The sequence below is a fragment of the Odocoileus virginianus genome, chromosome 24 (genome assembly GCF_023699985.2).
Source record: "Odocoileus virginianus isolate 20LAN1187 ecotype Illinois chromosome 24, Ovbor_1.2, whole genome shotgun sequence".
NCBI classification, from domain to species: Eukaryota; Metazoa; Chordata; class Mammalia; order Artiodactyla; family Cervidae; genus Odocoileus; species Odocoileus virginianus.
Window position 1 is genome coordinate 28,734,594 of NC_069697.1, and position 20,151 is coordinate 28,754,744.

Here is a 20,151-nt window from a genome sequence, read left to right on the forward strand (position 1 = left end):
GCTCAGTAAATACTTGAAAAAATGTTTCCATAAATAAATGGTTCACAAAAGAAAACTAAAGCCTTTTCCTGTATAAACAATGAGAGTCAAATGTACAGTTATTCTTTGGCCTCTACATGTCGATTTTGTTGTACCCACTGTGTAGGGGTGGTGAAGTAGCTGCGGCCTAAGATCACACACAGAGCGCCCCAAATCCGCCTGGACATCAGCCACGATCGGAAATGGAAAGAGCCGTACCCACCCAGGAGGTCCCACAACCCACGCTCCCTCCGCCTCACTCTCTCTGGAACTGAGTTGCTGACAGATACCTCTTCTAGCCACCCAGCCGCGCCTTTTCCCAGCGCCCCGCCCCCTGAGCTCGATAGATAGCCAATGGTGACACAGAGTCGTAGGCTCGGTATCCAATCAGTGGCTGGGAGCCCGGAAAAGAATGGTTAGAGGTGGCTGGCGCTGCCAGAAAGCGAGTGGCGCGGCGCGGCGGGAGAGGTAAGATGGCGGCTGTGCTTGCTCTTCGCCTTTGGAGTTAGGCTGCTGCTTCGCCCCTTCTGTTTTTTTCTGAGCTGCTACTCTGTCTCAACCAGCGTCAGGGTCGCTTTACTCCTCTAGGCTTCCAGGACCCAGATTCGCCGGTGCTCGGAGTCTTAGGACAAAATGGCGCTTGCACGGGCCTCCGAGGATGGGCAGGGCCCAGCCTTCAGCATTGAGGCGGGCCGGGACAAAGGCGGCATGCGGGGAGGCGGAGGCCAGGGGTGGGGCGGGCAGCTCTGCGGCGTTGCGGCGCGGCGTGGGGCAGGAGCTGGCGCTTCCGCCTCTGGCTGCTTCTCCCTCGTGGGGGGACCGTGCGCGCTCTTGAGACGCTTTCAACGTGGCTGTGGTCAGAGTTAGGGGACGGCTTGGACAGAGAAGTTGAGATGAGGCAATTTCAGTAACATCTTGGTAGACCTGGGCGGAAGGGAGTTAAGGAGCGAGACTTCCGCCTGGCGTTTTTAGAAGCCGCGCGCAGTCTGCCCGGGTATTGTGGAGCTGGGCTTTTCGGGAACGGTAAGGGCTGTTTGATCTTTGTGCGACCCTGCAGGTTTTGGTATGAACAGGATTCGGATTCACGTCTTGCCGACCAGTCGGGGGAGGATCACCCCAGTGCCCAGATCTCAGGAGCCCCTGTCTTGTTCGTTTACTCATCGTCCATGTTCGCAGCCTCGTCTGGAGGGGCAGGAATTTTGCATTAAGCATATCCTTGAAGACAAGAATGCGCCTTTCAAGCAGTGTAGCTATGTATCGACGAAGAACGGAAAAAGATGTCCCAGTGCTGCCCCAAAGCCTGAGAAGAAAGATGGGTATGTGTGTGTGTGTGTATATATATATATATAGAGAGAGAGAGAGAGAGAAAGAGTTAAATACCTGTCTTATGTGCTTTTAGCTTTTAAGTGAGAGGAAGATGTGGCAGGATGTGGCCTTGGAAACAGCCGCCAAGTTTTTTAGGTCACGTGTTTGTAAAATTGAAGTTATGGGTATATTCTTGGAAAATTTTTTAAAATGGTGAAAATGAGACATCTAGTTGGGCCATTTTATTATCTCTTTGGCTATTTTACCTTACCTGTAAAATAAAGATTATTCTTAAGCCTAGGTTACATGGCTCGTTTGGCTGTCCTTGAATCTTAGGTAATGCAAAATTGTATACATGTGTATTTTTCTAGGAAAAGTTTTCATCATTTAAGCAAAGTATCCATGCAGAAATAATTTGGCTAGATAATTCTGCATTGTGTCCCACATCTTACTACCTGCAGTAGATTGATTATGAAGTGTTATAAAATGTAAAATTGCTTTCCAGAACCAGTTTTGAGAGATGAAAGTGGATCAGTGTGACTTGTTGCAAAATGATACCAGCATTTTTATAGTTGGAATATTTCCTTAGATGGATAGATCACTAGAGTATGTTAACCTGCATTACCCTTCAGTAATACCAAATGAGTTGACCTTGCCTGTTAAATTATTCTGCCTCACTAGCATTTTTAATCTCTAAATGAAGATAAGAGTCATTTTAATTTCCTGGAAATGATCTAAAGATCACTGTCTGTGGAAATCATTGAGCTCTTGTAAGAGGGAGCATGAGTATAAAACATTAATATTTTGTCTCCTTAGGGTATCCTTCTGTGCTGAACATGCTCGTAGGAATGCCCTGGCACTTCATGCGCAAATGAAAAAGACCAATCCAGGGCCTGTGGGTGAAACACTCTTGTGCCAGCTGAGCTCATACGCTAAGACAGAGCTGGGGTCTCAGACTCCAGAAAGTAGCCGCAGTGAAGCCAGCCGAATTCTGGGTAAGGATCTTCTCTCTCATAATGAAAAGACAAGAAGAAAGTTAACAAAGAACTTTGGTTTATCTCAGTGCCTTAAACGTATGTGGCACTTGAAAATACAATATTATTATTAATTCATTGCCAGTTTGGGAGAATTCAGGACTGCTGCTGTTCATCAGTCTTTCTGGTTTTAAGTAGTGTGTGCTTAGGTTTACTTTCCTGAGTTTGTGACTCTTTTAGTGCTGTTTTTATACTTTGTTAGGTAAGATAATTTCAGGAAACAGAATAATTTTGAGTTGACCTTTCTGTCCTTTTGAGGCTATGATTAACTCATTTGTGTTATAAGTACTTATACTCAGGAAGTATATTTTTTCGCCATTTTTATTTGCCAGTGCTTCTGTATTAAGCATTTTTAATTTTAAGATTTGGATTGGTGTGTTAAGTAATCTAGTTTTGTGTGGTGGAGTTACAGAGGTGGGAAGTCTTAATGGCTGCTCTCCCTTCCTTGCCTCAGATGAAGACAGCTGGAGTGATGGGGAGCAGGAACCCATTACTGTGGATCAGACATGGAGAGGTGACCCTGACAGTGAAGCTGATAGCATAGACAGTGATCAAGAAGATCCCCTAAAGTAAGTTGTAACTCCACATAGGGCTTTAAAATATTTTAGTAGGTAGTATGTGGAATGTAGTACTGCATGCTGCTAATAGATTAATAAGCTAGGAGGGTTGAAGATAGCTTAGCCATTTGTGAACAGTAATAGCTTCTGCATATTAAAGTGTCATTGTTCATCACCATCTTGCCTCAGAGTAGGATTCGATTCTTTTTTAGAAGTCTTGTAGTTTGGGAAAATTTTTGGACATCAAATTCTACATGTGAGAAAGTGCAGGGGGGGAAATAGATTTCTCGGACATAGGAGCTGAGAGATGGGTGATCAGAGAAGAGAAAAGTGATGAGAATTTGTTGTTGACTTAAACCTCAGGAATAAAAAAACTGATTATATTTGAATAACAACTTTTTCCCCCCCAAAGTTCTGATTAATTTATATTTTGTTTACCTTTATATGTTTAAGAAAAATTAAAAGGTATTTAAGAGCTTCCTTTGGTTTCATGCCTAAGAAAGAGAAACTGATTTAGAAACCCAGGAGTAATCATCCTAATTATATCTTACTAAGGTTCTGCTCTTTACTTAACCCACGATTGCTTTGGAGTTACAGAACATTACCACTCAGAAGTCTAATGTTTCTGTGTCTCATAGTTTGGGTTTAGTTTTTGTTTTTTCCTACCTTCTGTCTCTTGATACTTCCCACTGACAGTTTAGGTGGAAGAACTCTTTTAAATAGTGGGAGGGGTAATGCATTTCTAGACTTGACTGTTTGACAAATTCTTAGAATAGCATCTTCTTCATTCCTTGGATTCTGAAGTTTCTAAGAAGTCATTTAGGGTTCTGTTTTCTGAGTAGAATAATTTCATCTATATTAAGTAATCTGAATATGGAGAGCTATTCAGAAACTACTTGTTTGGAAAGTCCATGTAAGTAGTTTGAGAAGGAATGCTTGTTTCTAGCAAGATATTTTCACAGTAGAAACTTTATACTAAGCCATGGATAGGTAGGTATAGATATTATATATGGATATATATATATATAGATGTACATATAGATAGATATAGATGTAGTTGTAATTTATATAGTTACGTTACATTGTGCTTCTGGAAATGCCATTCTTGATTATTTGAAGTGTACGTGCTGTAGGATCACAAAGTGGTTGTCTTTTGGTGTTGTAAACACTCAGTTTGGAAGGTCCAGAAACTTTATTTTGTCTCTATTAATCTAGAGTGGGTCAGTCTTCACTGATCCACATTTATGCTAATCTGATTTACATATAGGAGATTTGGTAGTTTAGTTGCTAAGTCATGTCCAACTCTTGCGACCCCATGGACTGTAGCCTGCCAAGTTCCTCTGTCCATGGAATTCTCTAGGCACGAATACTGGAGTGGGTTGCCATTTCCTTCTCCAGGGATCTTCCCAACCCAGGAATTTTTCCCAGGATTCTTCTCAACCCAGGATTTGAACCTGGATCTCCTGCATTGCAGGCGGATTCTTTACCGACTGAGCTAGGAGGGAAGCTCTTACAGGAGATTGTTACCTGAAACAAAATACCAGTTAATTTTATGAGAAACATAAGTGTTAAAAGGGCTAGATGTCAGTTTCCTCTAAAAGGAACATTCAAAGGGAAAAAACAATTTAACACAATATAATAAGTGATTCCCTTTTTTGAAATTGGTCTAATAATAAACCTAGACTTATAATTGTGCATATCAGAGCAAGAAGAGTTAGTACATGATTTTTTAAATTATAACTAGCTGTGAATATTTGCAGCTCCATCTTTAAATAAACAACTCATTTGTCACATGAACTAGGCCTTTACCTTAGTTAGGATGCTCATCCGCCTCCCCAAATGATTTGTTGTAAATTCTAATTGTAGTCCCCAGTTAAATTCTCTTCTGACAGGGTACAGTGAAATTAATTTCATTTTAACAAATGATGTTAGGTTAAGGCCTCAGTATTTTAGGGATACAGGCATTAATGCAGACATGCCCCATTTTCCTGAATATGAATAACCTCATCACCTTGTTTAAACATTAGATATTTTTAAAATTTTCACATTTTCTGAGTCTTAGATTTTGCCATTTTTATAATTTCAGAGTACTTTGTAGTTGTACTTTTCTTATACATAGGTATTATCTCCTGTTTATATTTAAGAAAAGCTTTTGGCAGAGATTATTTGCTCTCAGTCCTAAAGTTAATAGTTTTATTCTGTGTATTTCAGTGATTTAACAGTTAAATTTTAAAGAGCACATACTTTTTGGATTTAAAATCAGTATATAGTTCATGTATATTTTGCCTTTTAAATAATAGAAATAATTTTTACTAGGTCAAAATACGAGAGTATCAAGTCAAGGTCTATATCTAGCTTTTTTTATTTTTAAGAATAAGGTTTTTTTTAAGTTTTGTTAATTCATAGTTGGTGGCAAAGCTTAAGTTGATGTGGATCTAGATCTTTGGCAATTAAGGGTTTCTCTAGAATACTATATTTTGAGAATATTTTTGGCTATGCTTTGTGGCTTATGGGATCTTAGTTGCCTGAACAGAGATTGAATCCAGGCCTTTCAGCAGTGAGAGCGCATAATCGTAACCACTGGACCACCAATTAAAAGTGTACTTTTAAATTAGAAGTTGTACTTATTTGTGATCTTTTGTACCTTAGTTAAAATATATTGAGATATATGCTACTAAATTAACACTTTTATTTACTGGTAAGTGATTTTTTCTGTATTAAATGGAACAAGACTATAGATTTAAGTTTTGAGTGTTTTGTATCTACTCCTGTTTAAACATAATGCAAATAACTGGGGAGCATAATGAAACATTTTTCCTTCTCCACATTTTGAGATCATACATTAGTATCCATTCTTGGGTATTTTGTTTTTTAATAACAATAGTAAAATGCTGTGAGAACATTCTTAATGTAGTAAGGTGATTGTCTCAGCACTGACTGCTTGTTGAATAGCAAACCTAAGTCTAACCTTCACTCTTTGCTCCTTTTAAGCTTGGGTCTTACTGTTGTGCTTTCTTATCCTTTTTGAATCGTCTTATTCTAGACATGCTGGTGTCTACACAGCAGAAGAAGTGGCCCTGATTATGCGTGAGAAGCTTATTCGTTTGCAGTCTTTGTACATTGATCAGTTTAAACGACTTCAGCATCTGCTCAAAGAGAAGAAGCGACGTTACTTACACAATCGCAAAGTGGAACATGAAGCTCTAGGCAAGTTTTATGCCAGTTCCAACAACCTGCCGGGGGTTTAATCAACATGTGAATTTGGTAGTTAGGCTTATTTCTTTTTTGTTGACTGGAGAAGGATTTGCTTTTGAAACTAAAGATGCATCCTTGGTTGCTTGGCAGATAACATCTTGACTGTTTTGACTTTGCAGGTAGTAGTCTCCTGACTGGCCCAGAGGGACTTCTGGCCAAAGAACGAGAAAACTTAAAGCGTCTAAAATGTCTTCGGCGGTATCGTCAGCGCTATGGAGTGGAAGCCTTACTACACAGGCAGCTGAAGGAGCGCAGAATGCTGGCCACAGATGGTGCCGCCCAACAGGTAATTTGTGTATATACCTCTAAGGTGTATACATTTGCTTTTACAGAATTACGGTGAACACTGTTGTACAGTTTTGGTTCTAAAATCTAACTTACTAGGCTTACAGGTCTTCTCTGATGGCTCAGATAGTAAAGAATCTGCCTGCAACATGGAAGACCTGGGTTCCATCCCTGGTTTGGGAAGATTTCCTGGAGAAGGAAGTAGCTACCCACTCCAGTATTATTACCTGGAGAATCCATGGACAGAGGAGCCTGGTGGGCTACAGTCTATGGGGTCACAAAGGGTTGGACATGACTGAGTGATTAACTCTCAGTTTCAAAATTTTTGTTCTGAAATCTAACTTACTGGACATGGGGTATATTGGGCACTTACCTGGGAGTCCAGAGACGTGGGTTTTAGTTCCCTTCTGATCAATTCTGTGCCTACTCTGATAAATGAACTTCTCTGGACTCTTATTTTCATCTGCATATTGAAGGATTGCCATAGATTTCTAAGTTACTTGGTTCAGAAATGTTCATTTCAGAAATAGGCACAGAACACCTAACAGTTTGGGACTCTTGTTTTAGAAAGCAGAGAAATAAGTAGAATAATAAGAACAATGAACGTTAGTACGTTTGATGAACCAAGTTAAGTGATCATTTTTAAATTTGTTTAAAATGATTTTTAAACAAAACATCAATAAGAGTAATTCCATTTTTCTCATATTTTTTGAGGCTTAACGTAAGACTATAATTTAAGACAAATAAAAGGTAGTTTGAAAAACACTATGCCTCTGTATCACATTTTTGTAATATGGAGGAGTTGTGTTTCAAATTATGGTTGGCTCATTATTTGGACATGAAGTTTAAATTTTTTTTTCCTTTTGCATAGCATTGGTGAATAAATTGTTAAATGATAGATAGTTTATTTTGACTAATGTGTTTTCTCATTTTTTAGGCCCACACCACTCGTTCCAGTCAGAGGTGCTTGGCCTTTGTGGATGATGTTCGTTGTTCCAATCAGTCTCTTCCAATGACCAGACACTGCCTTACCCGTATCTTTTTTGCTCTGTTTAGTTTGCTAGCTAATCTGAAGGCTAGTGGGGATCTGTGATAGTTCAGTTAATTGAAGGTCTTTGTTTTCTTTTGGCCCTGAATCAAGGCCAGCAGTTTGCTGAAGCTGTTGGTTTCAAACAGGAGCCTAAAGAAGTCTCTTTCTATGGTCTGTTGGCCATTTCAAATCTTCGAAATGTAATGGTCAATTCATTAGAAAGAAACATCTCAGTCATTGGTGATAGGGGCTAATACTTATTTATAGTTGATTAATACTGGGATTCCAAAATTTAGAGATCCCTGGTTTAACTTTTTCATTAAAATTATAGTAATGTTAAGTCCAGTTACTGTAATAGGAGAAAATTGTTGTGTATTCAAAAACAGTGGGATGGTTCTGAACTGTGAGCTGTCTTTGAATATTATCCTTTTGTGTGGTCAGGGCCATGGTTGTGTATTTTAGTTTTCATTCAAATGGGACACCTTACATTTATAATTGGGTTATAAAATTTTTTGAGTTGTGTATTAGATTGTGAAAGTGCATCTACATCATGAGCATTGATTGAGAAAGGTCACTTTCATAGTTAATGCACTTTTAAAATATAATCTTTATTGTATGAAAGGCATAAATCTTGCTGGGTTTCATTTGCCTGGCAAAATATACAAATATTTGGAAAGTAAAATGTACTTACTTGAGTAAGAAGGGAAGGAAAATTTTCTTTTTGGAAAGGAAAACTGATTTTTTTTCTATTCTGTTTATTAATACTTTACAGGTTTATTAATTATTGTAACAAGTGTTTGATAAAGGATTATGTCCTTGATATCAGTATATAAAATTTTTATACAGAGTAATTAAAAACTAAAGATAAATACTGAAAACATAATTGGACAAAGTCTATCTACGGACAAATTAAAAGAAGTGGCTGATAGTTGAAAAGTATTCATCTTCACTATAAATAAGTGAGATAAGAAAACAAGGAAGTTTTTTTAATCTATGCATTTTGTTTTTCTTTTTGGCTGCACTGCCACAGTGCATCTTAGTTCCCTGACCAAGGATTGAACCCAGGTCCTGGCAGTGAAAGTGCTAGGTCCTAACCACTGGACTACCAGGGAGTCCCCTAATTTAGAAATTTGATACTTATCTATGTATGAAATAGTAACTTTCAAAAGTTTGTGAGGGAATAGTGAAATGAGCCCTTCTAAACACTGCCAGTGAGACTGTAAAATGACACAGGCTTTTTACAAAGCAGTTTGACAATATTCATATTCTTTTTTTTTTTTTTTTTTTTTTAATGTTCATGTTCTTTGATGACATCTCTGGGAATTTAAGGAGATAATCAAATACATATCAATATTTTTACATAAAATTCTTCCAACTAGAGACAGCCTTAAAATTTTCAGGGATGGAAAATAGGAAAATTTTGATAAAATGTAATATGGAATATGTTCAGGAATTAAACATATTTAAAGTTTATGAATGACAAGAAAATGATAGTGACACAAATAGAATATGGAATTCAGTAGAGTATGGTTTTAACTACATGGAACTAATACTGGGAGGGAATATAACAGAAATGTGACTATTTTTGGATGGTAGGGTTATGAATGCCCTTTTTCCCTCTGCCTTGTACTTTCAGGTTTTCTTCAGTGGCCTTGAATTTCTTTATAAGGCAAAAAACCCAACTTATGGATATTAAAGAGTATTCTAGACTTTTTCTTACCGCACTATACTCAGTTTATTAGAATTTTAATATTTTAAAAATGCAAAGTTGAACATAAAATGTATTTGAAAAGAGAAGGGAAGTATAATTTTTTTCTCTTTTATGCTCTTTTCCTTTCCACTCCATGGTTGCCTAAGTCACTTACCCTTCCTTAAGTCCTTATCCCAGAGAAAGATGCGACTGCCATTGGTGACCTGTTAACTCTTTACTCTGGTCTAATGGAGACAGCCCTGGACTGAAAGTGAAGGACCCAGTCTCTAGTTGTAGGTCAACCATTCCCTTCTTTGTCTGTTGTCCCCATCTGAAAGGAAAGGGGTGGAGGAGGGGGGTAAAAGGATTTTTAGGGATATTGTGATAGTAAATAAGAGGCTTGTGAAAGTCCTTTGATGAAAAAGTTTCTAATTAAAACATTTAATGGATTAACATTTAAGATTTTGATAATTTAAACAAGATTGGGCTCCTTAAGCACACAGATATTTGTTGTTCACTTGAGCATTGATTTTCATTTCAGTAGTTATTTGTTTACAGTGAGCTACATATTGTACCCTGAGAGCAGTGGTTCTCGGCTGGGGCCATTGTCCCCCATTTGGTAATGTGGAGACATTTTTGTCAGTCATAGCTCTGGTGGGGTTGCTGCTGACATCTACAGGGCAGAGGCCGGGAATGCAGCTAATAAACATTCTACAGCACACCTATGGCCATAATGGTAGTAGTGGCAGTGCTGTGCAACTCTGTTTTAGTTGGCAAGTTCTAAGAATGGATTTAAAAAAGGAACTTTCTTCAAGAGGTTTTATTTGGCTTAAAAATTATAATGCACGTTAGATTTTTTACCTTTAAAAAAATTACCTTAAAATTTGGAGGATTAAAAATTACCCATACTTGCATAATTAGTTTCTAGAAAATTGGGTACAATCAATTTATAGAAAATTGTGCTTTCTGGTTTAAAAACTAAGCCCAAATTTGAAATGACAGTTGTCTATTAATTTAGGGAAAACAACTGTGTAGGTAGGATATCAGGAAATGCTAAAATTTGAGAAAAATGTATTTTGTAGACTGACTTCTGAAATTTTGTTATCTAATCATGATTTCAATGTTCCTTCATCCTACAGCACTTCTTTGCCAACTTGGAAATATAGCCCCTTTCTGCTTCTACCATAGTAGAAGTTGTTAGGGCTCCTGGAGTGTTCTTGGAGTACTTCTTTCATGGGCCCTCTTAAAGCAAAGTGTTCCCTGCTAGAATATACCTAGTTACATTACTAGAGCTTCTGTTTTCCCCAACACCCAGCTTCTTTTAAACAAATTTATGTGATAAATATTTTGGAAACAAAGTTCAAAATGTTTTTTTAAAAAAAATTAAAACAACTTTCTGCCCATCTGCTTAATAGCAGAAACAACATTGTATCTTTTGACTCTCTGAAGGAGTTGGTAGGGGCCTCTGCAAGCTATTTGCTTTTGCCCTGACATGTTTCTTCTGCATAGGTATAGATTTCTAGGATTATTACTGTTGACACTTAGTGCTATGTTTTTAAATGTTTTATGTTTGACCCTCATGGAGAGAATGAGATTAGTGTCTGCTCTAAAGGATAGATCCTGAAATGGAGGTTGGGGACTAGTTTTACACTACTGGTAGAGCTAGAATTACTCTAGTAAATGAAAATTTGAAAAATAACTTTAAAAATTGTTACCTGCATTTGATTCTGTATCAAATGTAACTAATAATCTTGTGTAGTCCGGACCTTGAATTTTACATGGCAGACAACATTTTTGGGCATTCTTGGATAGATCCATTTTATTTCCCTTGACCGTTTTTCTACAGATATTTGTCAGGACACGAATCAGGTTCTCTTCAAATGCTGCCAGGGATCTGAAGAGGTACCCTGCAACAAACCAGTTCCTGTAAGCCTTTCTGAGGATCCTTGCTGCCCACTGCACTTCCAGTTGCCTCCTCAGATGTATAAGCCCGAGCAGGTACTGTCTGTGCCAGACGATCTGGAAGCCGGCCCCATGGATCTGTACTTGAGTGCTGCCGAGCTTCAACCCACTGAGAGTTTACCTCTGGAGTTCAGTGATGTAAGTTAGAGAAGCTCTGCTCTGGTTGGCCCTTGAGGCAAGGCCTTATTTATTAATGGTGAGACTAGGTTAGTCATTTGTGGTTTAAAAAAGAAAAAAACTGATAAATTTTTTGAAATGATATGTATGGTTGTGTTTGTATGTTAACATTCGTTTAGAGACAGTTTAAATTTACAGAAGTTTTTCTGAGGGCCTGATAAGGCAAATTATAAACTAAGAGAAGTTGGAGGGAAGTTTCTTTGTGATTGGATTTATGTAGCTGGGAAATTTGGTGCCCATTCACAAGGTAATTCACTAGAATCTTAACATATATAAATGAATTCTGATATCTGTTCAGCAATGCAAAGTGTTTTGGTTGTGTAGTCAGGGTTATCATTTTTAGATTAATGTGTCACTCCCAAAAAACAGCCCTAAACTTAGCTCTGCCTATTGTTTTTCATTTTTGATAATTGTTAAAAGATTCTTTTGTGAAAGGACTCAGATATCAGTGAACTCTAAATATTTACTGTGACAACCTTCCAAGTGTACACTTCATTGCTTTTTTCAGCCTGCTCCTCAACTGGTCCCAGCTCTTAAGCGCATCTCTGATTGTATTTGCTTCCCTAATTAGCACTACCCTACTGTGTCATTCACTTTAGGGATCAATTGACGTTCCTTCTCTTTTGGCACTTGCCTTAATCTTTAGCTTTCTGAATAAAGGTTTTCATTATTTATTATGAAGATAAATCTGAATTTAATAAATAGGATGTCTTGTATATAACCGTGGCATATTTAAAGTGACAAATCTAAATAGAAAATTTAGTAAAGGTTGCAGTATTGTTTATGTAGGGGTAGAAGCAGTATTTGGATGGCCTACAGTGTTGCTCACTAAAAAGATACATCAGGAAAGGCTAATATCTTAAAAGGCGGTACTGATTCAGTAAACTGATTCAGTGAATCAATAAGCTGATTTCACAGAATTCCGTGGAGGTCCAGTGGTTCAGACTGGGTGCTTTGACTGCTGTGGCCTGGGTTCATTGCCTGGTTGGGGAGCTAAGTTTGCAGAAGCCAAGTGGTGTGGCCCCAAAAGAAGAGTTAACTGAATAAATTTCCTTCCCCTCTTTTTTGATTGTATACTGTCTGTAGGCTTTTTTAAAAACAACCTGATCAAGTACTACGTTGCCAGATTCCCTTCACATAATAATGTATATATGTAGAAATTAGCACGTGTTTTATTTAGATGTACTAGATTATTGTTAATTTTTATTTCATGTGATTGTTAATTTCTAGAGCCATTTCTGTTTTGACCCTTTTGTTTCCCCTTTCACTTGTTTTTGTCGTTAATTTTAAAGAGTTCTCTCTCAAACTTTTGATGATTTAGATCTGAGAAAATGTGACTCTTTTTGTTGAAGATTATATTGTTTGCTTTTCAGAGAATAATAACACAGAATGTTAGCGATTATGAGATGTGAAAGAATGTATGAGAAGTAACTTTATTTTTGAGAATCTAATGAGTTTTTAAGAGGGACCTTTGTTGTTAGAGGCTTAAAAGTGATAATTAGCTATTTGTACTTGATCATCTATTATGTCTGTATTAATGTACTTTAGATGAACCACATTGGTCGTTTAAAAAGTAGTTTTATTCTTTGGAGGTAAAAAGTCTCCAGAAAGTGTTGAAACACATTCAAATTCAGTTTTATAAAAGAATTTTTGTCCTCCCATAAATTCTGAATATACTAGTCTTCTGGGAAAAAATAGTTTCTTTATGTGAATTCCACCCAGCAATCTACCTATGTTCTTTCTTAGATATCATTTCTGTAACTTAATAATAATTTCTGGTAACTTGTGGGAGGACCAGGTATCAGACATTAATACTTGCCTGTTTTCTGTCCTTTGATGTAGGAATATTTGACAAATAATAATTTAATACCTTAATCCTATTACTTTGAGCTTGCTCTCTTTTTGTGTTTGTTTTTTGAGTTCCATTTTTGACATCAGAAATGTGGATTCTATCCTATATTCTGGTATGTCTACATATTCCTCTTATGTTAGGCATTTCTGCTGATACTTTCTTCCTTTCTTATTTTAGGTTCCTGTTCCCAATTTTAATTCTCATAACAGACAACTTGCAATATGTGAAGAAGGCTTTTTTAATATCTATTTTTCTTTGAAAAATTTCTGTGCCATTGTCATCTTGAGACTTTGAAATGATTTGCCACATTACTTACATGGGTTCTTTTAAATTTCACTTTAGTTAATTATGCAGTTGACTCTTGAACAACATGGGCTTGAGCTTGTGTGGGTTCACTTACTATGCAGATTTTTTTTTCAGTGAATAGTTTTTACAGTCTTCATGATCTGCAGTTGATTGAATCTGAGGGTACAGAACCATGGACACAAAGGGCTGCCTTGAAGTTATGCACTGATTTCTGACTGGACATTGTTGCCCCTAACCACTGCATTGTGCAAGGATCAAGTGCATGATCATTGTGCATACTAAAAGAATTGGATAAAACTGTTCGCAGTGTCCCGTGCCCCCCCCGTCTGCAGCATGCAGGATCTTAGTTCCTTGAAACCAGTGCAGGGATCAAACCTGCACCCCCTACAGTGGAAGCACGAAGTCTTAACCACTGGGCTGCCAGGGAGTCCCAGCAGTTAATAGTTTTAAAGGTGTGAGAACACTGGTTTCTGTGTATAGAAGTTTCTTGACACATCTGAAATAGATGTTAGGTAGCCAGCTATATCCTTTTTCTTATGTTTCTGCTTAAATTGAGCAGCTTTAAGTCTAGCACATCCTTTATCAGTTCATTTCAGTCGCTCAGTCGTGTCCAACTCTGTGACCATGGACTGCAGCACGCCAGGCCTCCCTGTCCATCACCAACTCCCGGAGCTTACTCAAACCCATGTCCATTGAGTCAGTGATGCCATCCAACCATTTCATCCTCTGTCGTCCCCTTCTCCCGCCTTCAGTCTTTCCCAGCATCAGGGTCTTTTCAGATGAGTCAGTTCTTCACATCAGATGGCCAGAATATTGGAGTTTCAGCTTCAGCATCAGTCCTTCCAGTAAATATTCAGGACTGATTTCCTTTAGGATTGACTGGTTGGATCTCCTTGCTGTCCAAGGGACTCTCAAGAGTCTTTTCCAACACCACAGTTGAAAAACATCAATTCTTTGGTGCTCAGCTTTCTTTATAGTCCAACTCTCACATCCATACATGACTACTGGAAAAACCATAGCTTTGACTAGACGGACCTTTGTTGGCAAAGTAATGTCTCTGCTTTTTATTTATTTATTTTTTTTGTCTCTGCTTTTTAATATGCTGTCTAGGTTGTTCATAACTTTTCTTCCAAGGGGCAAGTGTCTTTTAATTTCATGGCTGCAGTCACCATCTGCAGTGATTTTGGAGCCCCCAGAAATAAAGTCTCTCACTGTTTCCATTGGAGAAGGAAATGGCAACCCACTCCTGTATTCTTGCCTGTAGAATCCTGTGGACAGAGGAGCGTGGTGGGTCACAGTTCATGGGGTCTCAAAAGAGTCGGACACAACTGAGCGACAAAACACACACCCACACACACAGTTTCCACTGTTTCCCCATCTATTTGCCATGAAATGATGGGACCGGATGCCATGAACTTAAGTTTTCTGAATGTTGAGTTTTAAGCCAGCTTTTTCACTCTCTTTCACTTTCATCAAGAGGCTCTTTAGTTCTTCACTTTCTGCCATAAGGGTGGTGTCATCTGCATATCTGAGCTTATTGATATTTCTCCCAGCAGTCTTGATTCCAGCTTGTGCTTCATCCAGTCCAGTATTTCTCATGATGTACTTTGCATATAAGTTAAATAAGCAGGGTGACAGTATACAGCCTTGACATACTCCTTTCCCAATTTGGAATCAGTCTGGTTCCAACTGTTGCCTCCTGATCTGCATACAGATTTCTCAGGAGGCAGGTAAGGTGGTCTGGTATTCCCATCTCGAAGGATTTTCCAGTTTGTTGTGATCCACACAGTCAAAGACTTGAAAGTTATATTCCTTCCTTTACTTTAATTATCTTGCGGATATGATTCTTCATTTTGGTGATCAAAACCAAGGGAAAGGATTTTGAATTCTTAAGACCTATTTTTAAAGCATAGAATTTTGCTTTTCTCAAGAAGCTGAATTACTGGAGACAGATCCTCTGTAAAGTGCCTTGAACACAGGACAGTTTAAACCCTTGGATAGTTTTCACTCTTGGGAAGCAGAGTTTAGCAGTAATGCTTAGAAAGCAGAGGCATGAAAGTGAGTTTGACACATTGTCTGAGCTTTTATAGCGCTTTAGGCCCTGAATCAAGACCAGTAGTTTGCTGTAGCTGTTGGTTTCAGACAGGAGCCGAGAGCATTGTCTTCCTATGGTCTGTTGGCTTCAGCCCTCCTGTGGGAATAGCCAGTTCAATTGGAAGAAACATAGTCTATAAAATATAATGTTGTTGTGTGTGTATTTTAAAGGGCAGTTGGATTATGTTAGGTTTAAAAATCAGGAACTTATTCTCTGTGGGGATAATGACTTAACCAAAATACTTCCTGGCCATTCAGAAGGACTTTGAGTTTTTTTGTCTTCGTTCTTTCTTCCCTATACCTCTTCCTGTTTTACTCACTGGCTGGCTTTGCGGCTGTTAGAATATTTATCAAGTGGTCTCATATTGTCCAATCTATTAAGTCAGTATTTCATTTTAATTTATAATTACGCTGCTGTCCATTTTAGATGCATCACTCATGAACTTAGAGGTTGAGTGCAGCTAGTCTTAGAAGTATATGCCTGTTTTGGGGAGGGCAGGGTGCTGCACAGGTCTAGTTCCCCAACCAGAGGTTGAACCTACACCCTTGGCAGTGAAAGATAGCATGGAGTGCTAACCACTGGACTGCCAGGGAATTCCCAGTATATGCTTCTTTAAAATATTTTTTATTGTGGTAAGATAGTTGTAAGATTTGCCATTTTAAAACATACTATTCAGTGGTATTAAGTACATTTAAACTATATTGCAACCATCACCACAATCAGTTTCCATTGAATTTTCCACAGAACTTTTCTCAGTGCAGCAGAGACTGTATCCATTAAACTGTAACTACCACATCGCCTCTGTCTCTAGCCCTTGGTAGCTATTATTCTACTTTCTGTCCCTGAATTTTCCTATTTAAAAAATACTCTTTTTAAAGCTACTATAGTGGTCTGCACTTTATATTTGGCAGCAAGAATCAGTACTTTTCGAGCTTGTCCCATTTGTTGCAGAGGGAAGGATGGGAGAAACTGCTGTGAGAGTTGCTAAAAGTAGGCAAACTTTAGCTTGTTGGCTCCCTCGGTGTTGCTGATAGGCTTTTTTCTTTTTCTTTCCTTAGGATTTGGATGTTGTGGGTGACGGTATGCAGTGCCCTCCTTCACCCTTGCTTTTTGATCCTTCTCTAACCCTTGAAGATCATCCAGTCAAAGAAATTGCTGAAGGCCCAGTGGATATTTTGGCAAGTGAAGAATAACTTCAGCCAGGCAGAGAGCTCCACGCTGGCTGTGGTTGGCATGTGCTCCTGGGGGTTGAGGTTGTCATCACTAGCTGTAAGGGTGCCTCTGGTTGCAGTTTTCCAGATGGGCCTTAGAACACTTACTAGCCCCTGGTCCCCATATCTGGGAGAGCAGGACATAAATTTATCTGGTTAACTAGGAAAGGTTGAGGCAAGGAATGTAGGTAAATTGTTGATTTAAGGGAGAGTTCATTATTGGAATTGTTTTCATCATAAAGTTAAGCACAAGCAGTGTGATTTGGTTTCTTTGAGCTTTGGGTGGGACACTCATGGCCCTGACTGAAGACCTGCAGTTACACTATAGCTGTTGGTTTCAAACAGAGGCCCAGAGCACTGTCTTCCTGTGTGATCTGTTGGTTGTTCTGGAACCTCAGCAGGGAATGGCTATTTCATTTGGAAGAAACAACCCACAGCTTTCCTTTGCGTTGAAAGTCTCGGGAATGCTACCTGTAATGATTTGTGACTCCAGGAGTCAGGAATAGTCAAGTATGGGGAAGGGCAATTACATAGAGTTACGAATATCTGCTGTCTTGTTCTGGCTACTTCCTATGCATGGGCTTTATATAAGTTGGATTCATGTTGCAGGCCACAATGAATGAGTTTGTAACCAAACTGACTTTGTTTTAACAGGGCCAGATGCAGATGGCTGGAGATGGGTGCAGAGCACAGGGACCTCGAAATTCTGAGAAAGCCCTTGCACCATTGCCTCAGAGTGGAGTGGCTACTGCAAATGGGAAGCTGGAACCCCCTTCTGTTAGTTGATAGCTTGTTCTGGGAACCAGTTGACTTTGGAGGATTTGTATTTCCCATTCTTTCAACAAGTATTTCTGACCCATCTCTCACTATAAAAGACAACCCAGACTACCTTGTTTTTCTTTTGGGTTATCGAGTGCTCTAGTCAAACAAATTTTGAGGGCAGGGACCAATTGTGTCTGCAAGCTGTGGATGTCTTCCCACTCCATGCAAGGGGGAGAGGTAGGTGGTTCCCATCAGAGCTGCTGGGATTGAGAGTCCTGGAGACTGTGCCTAAGGGAAGAGAGGTTTTTGTAATGCTGTTTCCCAAGTCTTTGGATGTTGAGGGACCCAGTGGTTGGTTATCTCTGTCTAGCTGCCTGTGTTTTAGCCTTTCCTCACCTCTCATCCTTACTGGGTACTCTGAAGCTCCTCTCCTCAATGAACTCTGACCCATAGCCTCTGAGAAAATAGCCCACAGGACTGGGCCTTGCTAAACCATCCATCGTGCTTCTAACCTATGTAAATTTCTGTAGTGGCTATCTTATGTAAGATACAATAAAAAATTATTGTACATAGTTTCTATTAAATGTTGAAGTGTTATGAAAATGTAAAACAATGAGTTGAATGCATCTTTGTGTTTGAGAGTGTGGTATCTATATGTTGGGGGGGGTGGGTTGGGAGTTGTCTGATGGGAAAGGGAAAACAAGACAGATACACTTAAAAGATATAAAAACCTGTAATAAGTAAATGGAAAGGGCTCCCTTATTAAAACCTACTTGCCTAGTTAAGGGTATTTGCATATTCCTCCCAAATGTCTTCTTTCTTTTTTATCCTCACTGCTCCCTCTTCCCACTCACATTTTTTTCTCACAATTAATGGTTGATTGTTGTCTAAAAATTCTCTTAAGGCTAGGAGTGTGTGTGTAAAGACGAGGAGTGTGTGATCTCCAGAATTCTCTAAGGTTAGGAGTGTGTGTGTAAAGCTAGGAGTGTGTGATCTCACCATAACATAATATGACAAGGAGGCAAAAAGTTACCCTTTGTAACTTTTTTTAATAGAGAAAAGTTATATAGTTACATTATCACCTTGGCTTTAGTTTATTTCCTGGGAATGGTCAGGAAGTGACTCAGAAGACCTGTCAGATGAATCCTGAGATCACCTTTAATAGGGCTTGCTGTATACTCCAGTTTATTTGTTCCCACTGCTTTCTTGTCTAGTACTTTTTACACTATTCATGAACATCCCTTATGCAGATTGAAAAACTTATTCCAAAGCCCCGATTTCTAGACGGTGGAGTCCAGGCACTGGAGACTATCCCTTTCCCACACTGATGGTTTGCTCTAGGGCCAGCCATCCCAGAGGCTGCTGGATTAACCATTTAATCCACTTACCCTGCACCCCCTCAGCCCTCTGACGGCCGCCCTCCGGCTCCTGCCTGACACTTCAGCCGGCTGATGTTTTACAGGTGAATCATCACCATCCCCCTGCACTCCCTGCCACGTGGGGCAGGCCCCTCCTATCCTCATTATTCTAAATCTTTAGCTCACAAATCTGCAGAGCTGTGTTAATAAAGCCCTGTTCACCGCATGTGTGCAGGCTTTGTAAGGGGAAACTGAGGGGGAGTTTGGGGTATGAAAGGGACAGTATTTATGTCCATAATGGGACTTAATCTGAAGCTAAAAACTAGGTCTCAGAGAGAAGAAAAAAAAAAAAAAAAAGCTGAGGCTGAGGGCTACAAGGTGCTGAAAAGGGAACTTGACTACTGGATTGTAAATGTGTAATTTCATTAAAAAAAAAATCACCTGGATGATAGCAGTTTGCCTTATAAGGCCAGACTGGCCACCTGACACTTGGGCATTCTCAATTCTTGGATGTGATTGTCTTTCAGCTTTGGGGGGCCTTGATTGGGGGTGCTTTCCTCTTAGTCATGGGCACGCCTGCCCACATGTGCACCCATGACTGCAATCCCTGCAGGGCAGGGTGCTCCTCATGCCTGGCCCCAGGTCATAAGGAAGGAATGGCATGTCTGTGCAGTCACACGTGTGCCCTCTGCAGGAATGAGCATCACGTGGAGCAGAGGCCTCCCTATTCAGCAAACAGCCTGGCTGGGAGTAGGGGAGCTGTCCTGCTCTGAAGTCATAAAGTGGATGGTAGATTGGGATCCCTCCACCCCAGACTCATCAGCAAGCCCCTCACCCACATCCACCTTCTGCTCTCTCCTCTGTAAAGTGGTTGACCACTATGTAAATTATAACTCAAAGTACTGGGTGTTTTGGGCACCATGGGTTGTGTGGGTCCCAAGGCTGGGCAGAGGGCAGATGGAAGAGGAAAGATGTGCGTGTATCAGGCATGAGAGCAGAGCTAAGAACTGGCCTAGCAGTGGATTTTAATATCCAGAAACAGGTAGTTGCCACAAGCAAATCCATTAAGGCCATGTTTACTCTCTCATCAGTTACAGAGTTACTCTCTCATCTGTTTAAACAGAAGCCTCTGGAGTTTATGGATGACATTATTGCCCATCACAGAATGACTCTGCTCAGCTCCGAGGCACTGGGGCCTCCACACACCACAATTTTCCATGTGCTTGTGCACTCACTTTCTTGGTTAGTGCCTCT

The 20,151-nt window shown here is 39.4% G+C and overlaps 1 protein-coding gene and 3 non-coding genes across 4 annotated transcripts; all 4 read left to right on the forward strand.

Moving 5' to 3' along the window:
- The first annotated feature begins 177 nt into the window (after nucleotides 1-177).
- Nucleotides 178-18,152, forward strand: KANSL2 (KAT8 regulatory NSL complex subunit 2). The gene is made up of 10 exons (XM_070454499.1): nucleotides 178-486; nucleotides 1,076-1,334; nucleotides 2,140-2,318; nucleotides 2,812-2,926; nucleotides 5,958-6,125; nucleotides 6,293-6,455; nucleotides 7,392-7,488; nucleotides 11,021-11,274; nucleotides 16,625-16,744; nucleotides 17,432-18,152. Exons 2-10 carry the CDS (start codon nucleotides 1,084-1,086, stop codon nucleotides 17,561-17,563), a joined length of 1,479 nt encoding a protein of 492 aa, XP_070310600.1. The 5' UTR covers nucleotides 178-486; nucleotides 1,076-1,083; the 3' UTR covers nucleotides 17,564-18,152.
- Nucleotides 7,580-7,715, forward strand: LOC139030962 (small nucleolar RNA SNORA2/SNORA34 family). The gene has a single exon (XR_011483397.1). It is a non-coding gene; the product is annotated as a small nucleolar RNA SNORA2/SNORA34 family (small nucleolar RNA).
- LOC139030963 (small nucleolar RNA SNORA2/SNORA34 family) lies at nucleotides 15,567-15,698 on the forward strand. Its single transcript, XR_011483398.1, has one exon. It is a non-coding gene; the product is annotated as a small nucleolar RNA SNORA2/SNORA34 family (small nucleolar RNA).
- LOC139030964 (small nucleolar RNA SNORA2/SNORA34 family) lies at nucleotides 17,071-17,209 on the forward strand. Its single transcript, XR_011483399.1, has one exon. It is a non-coding gene; the product is annotated as a small nucleolar RNA SNORA2/SNORA34 family (small nucleolar RNA).
- Nucleotides 18,153-20,151: the final 1,999 nt, after the last annotated feature.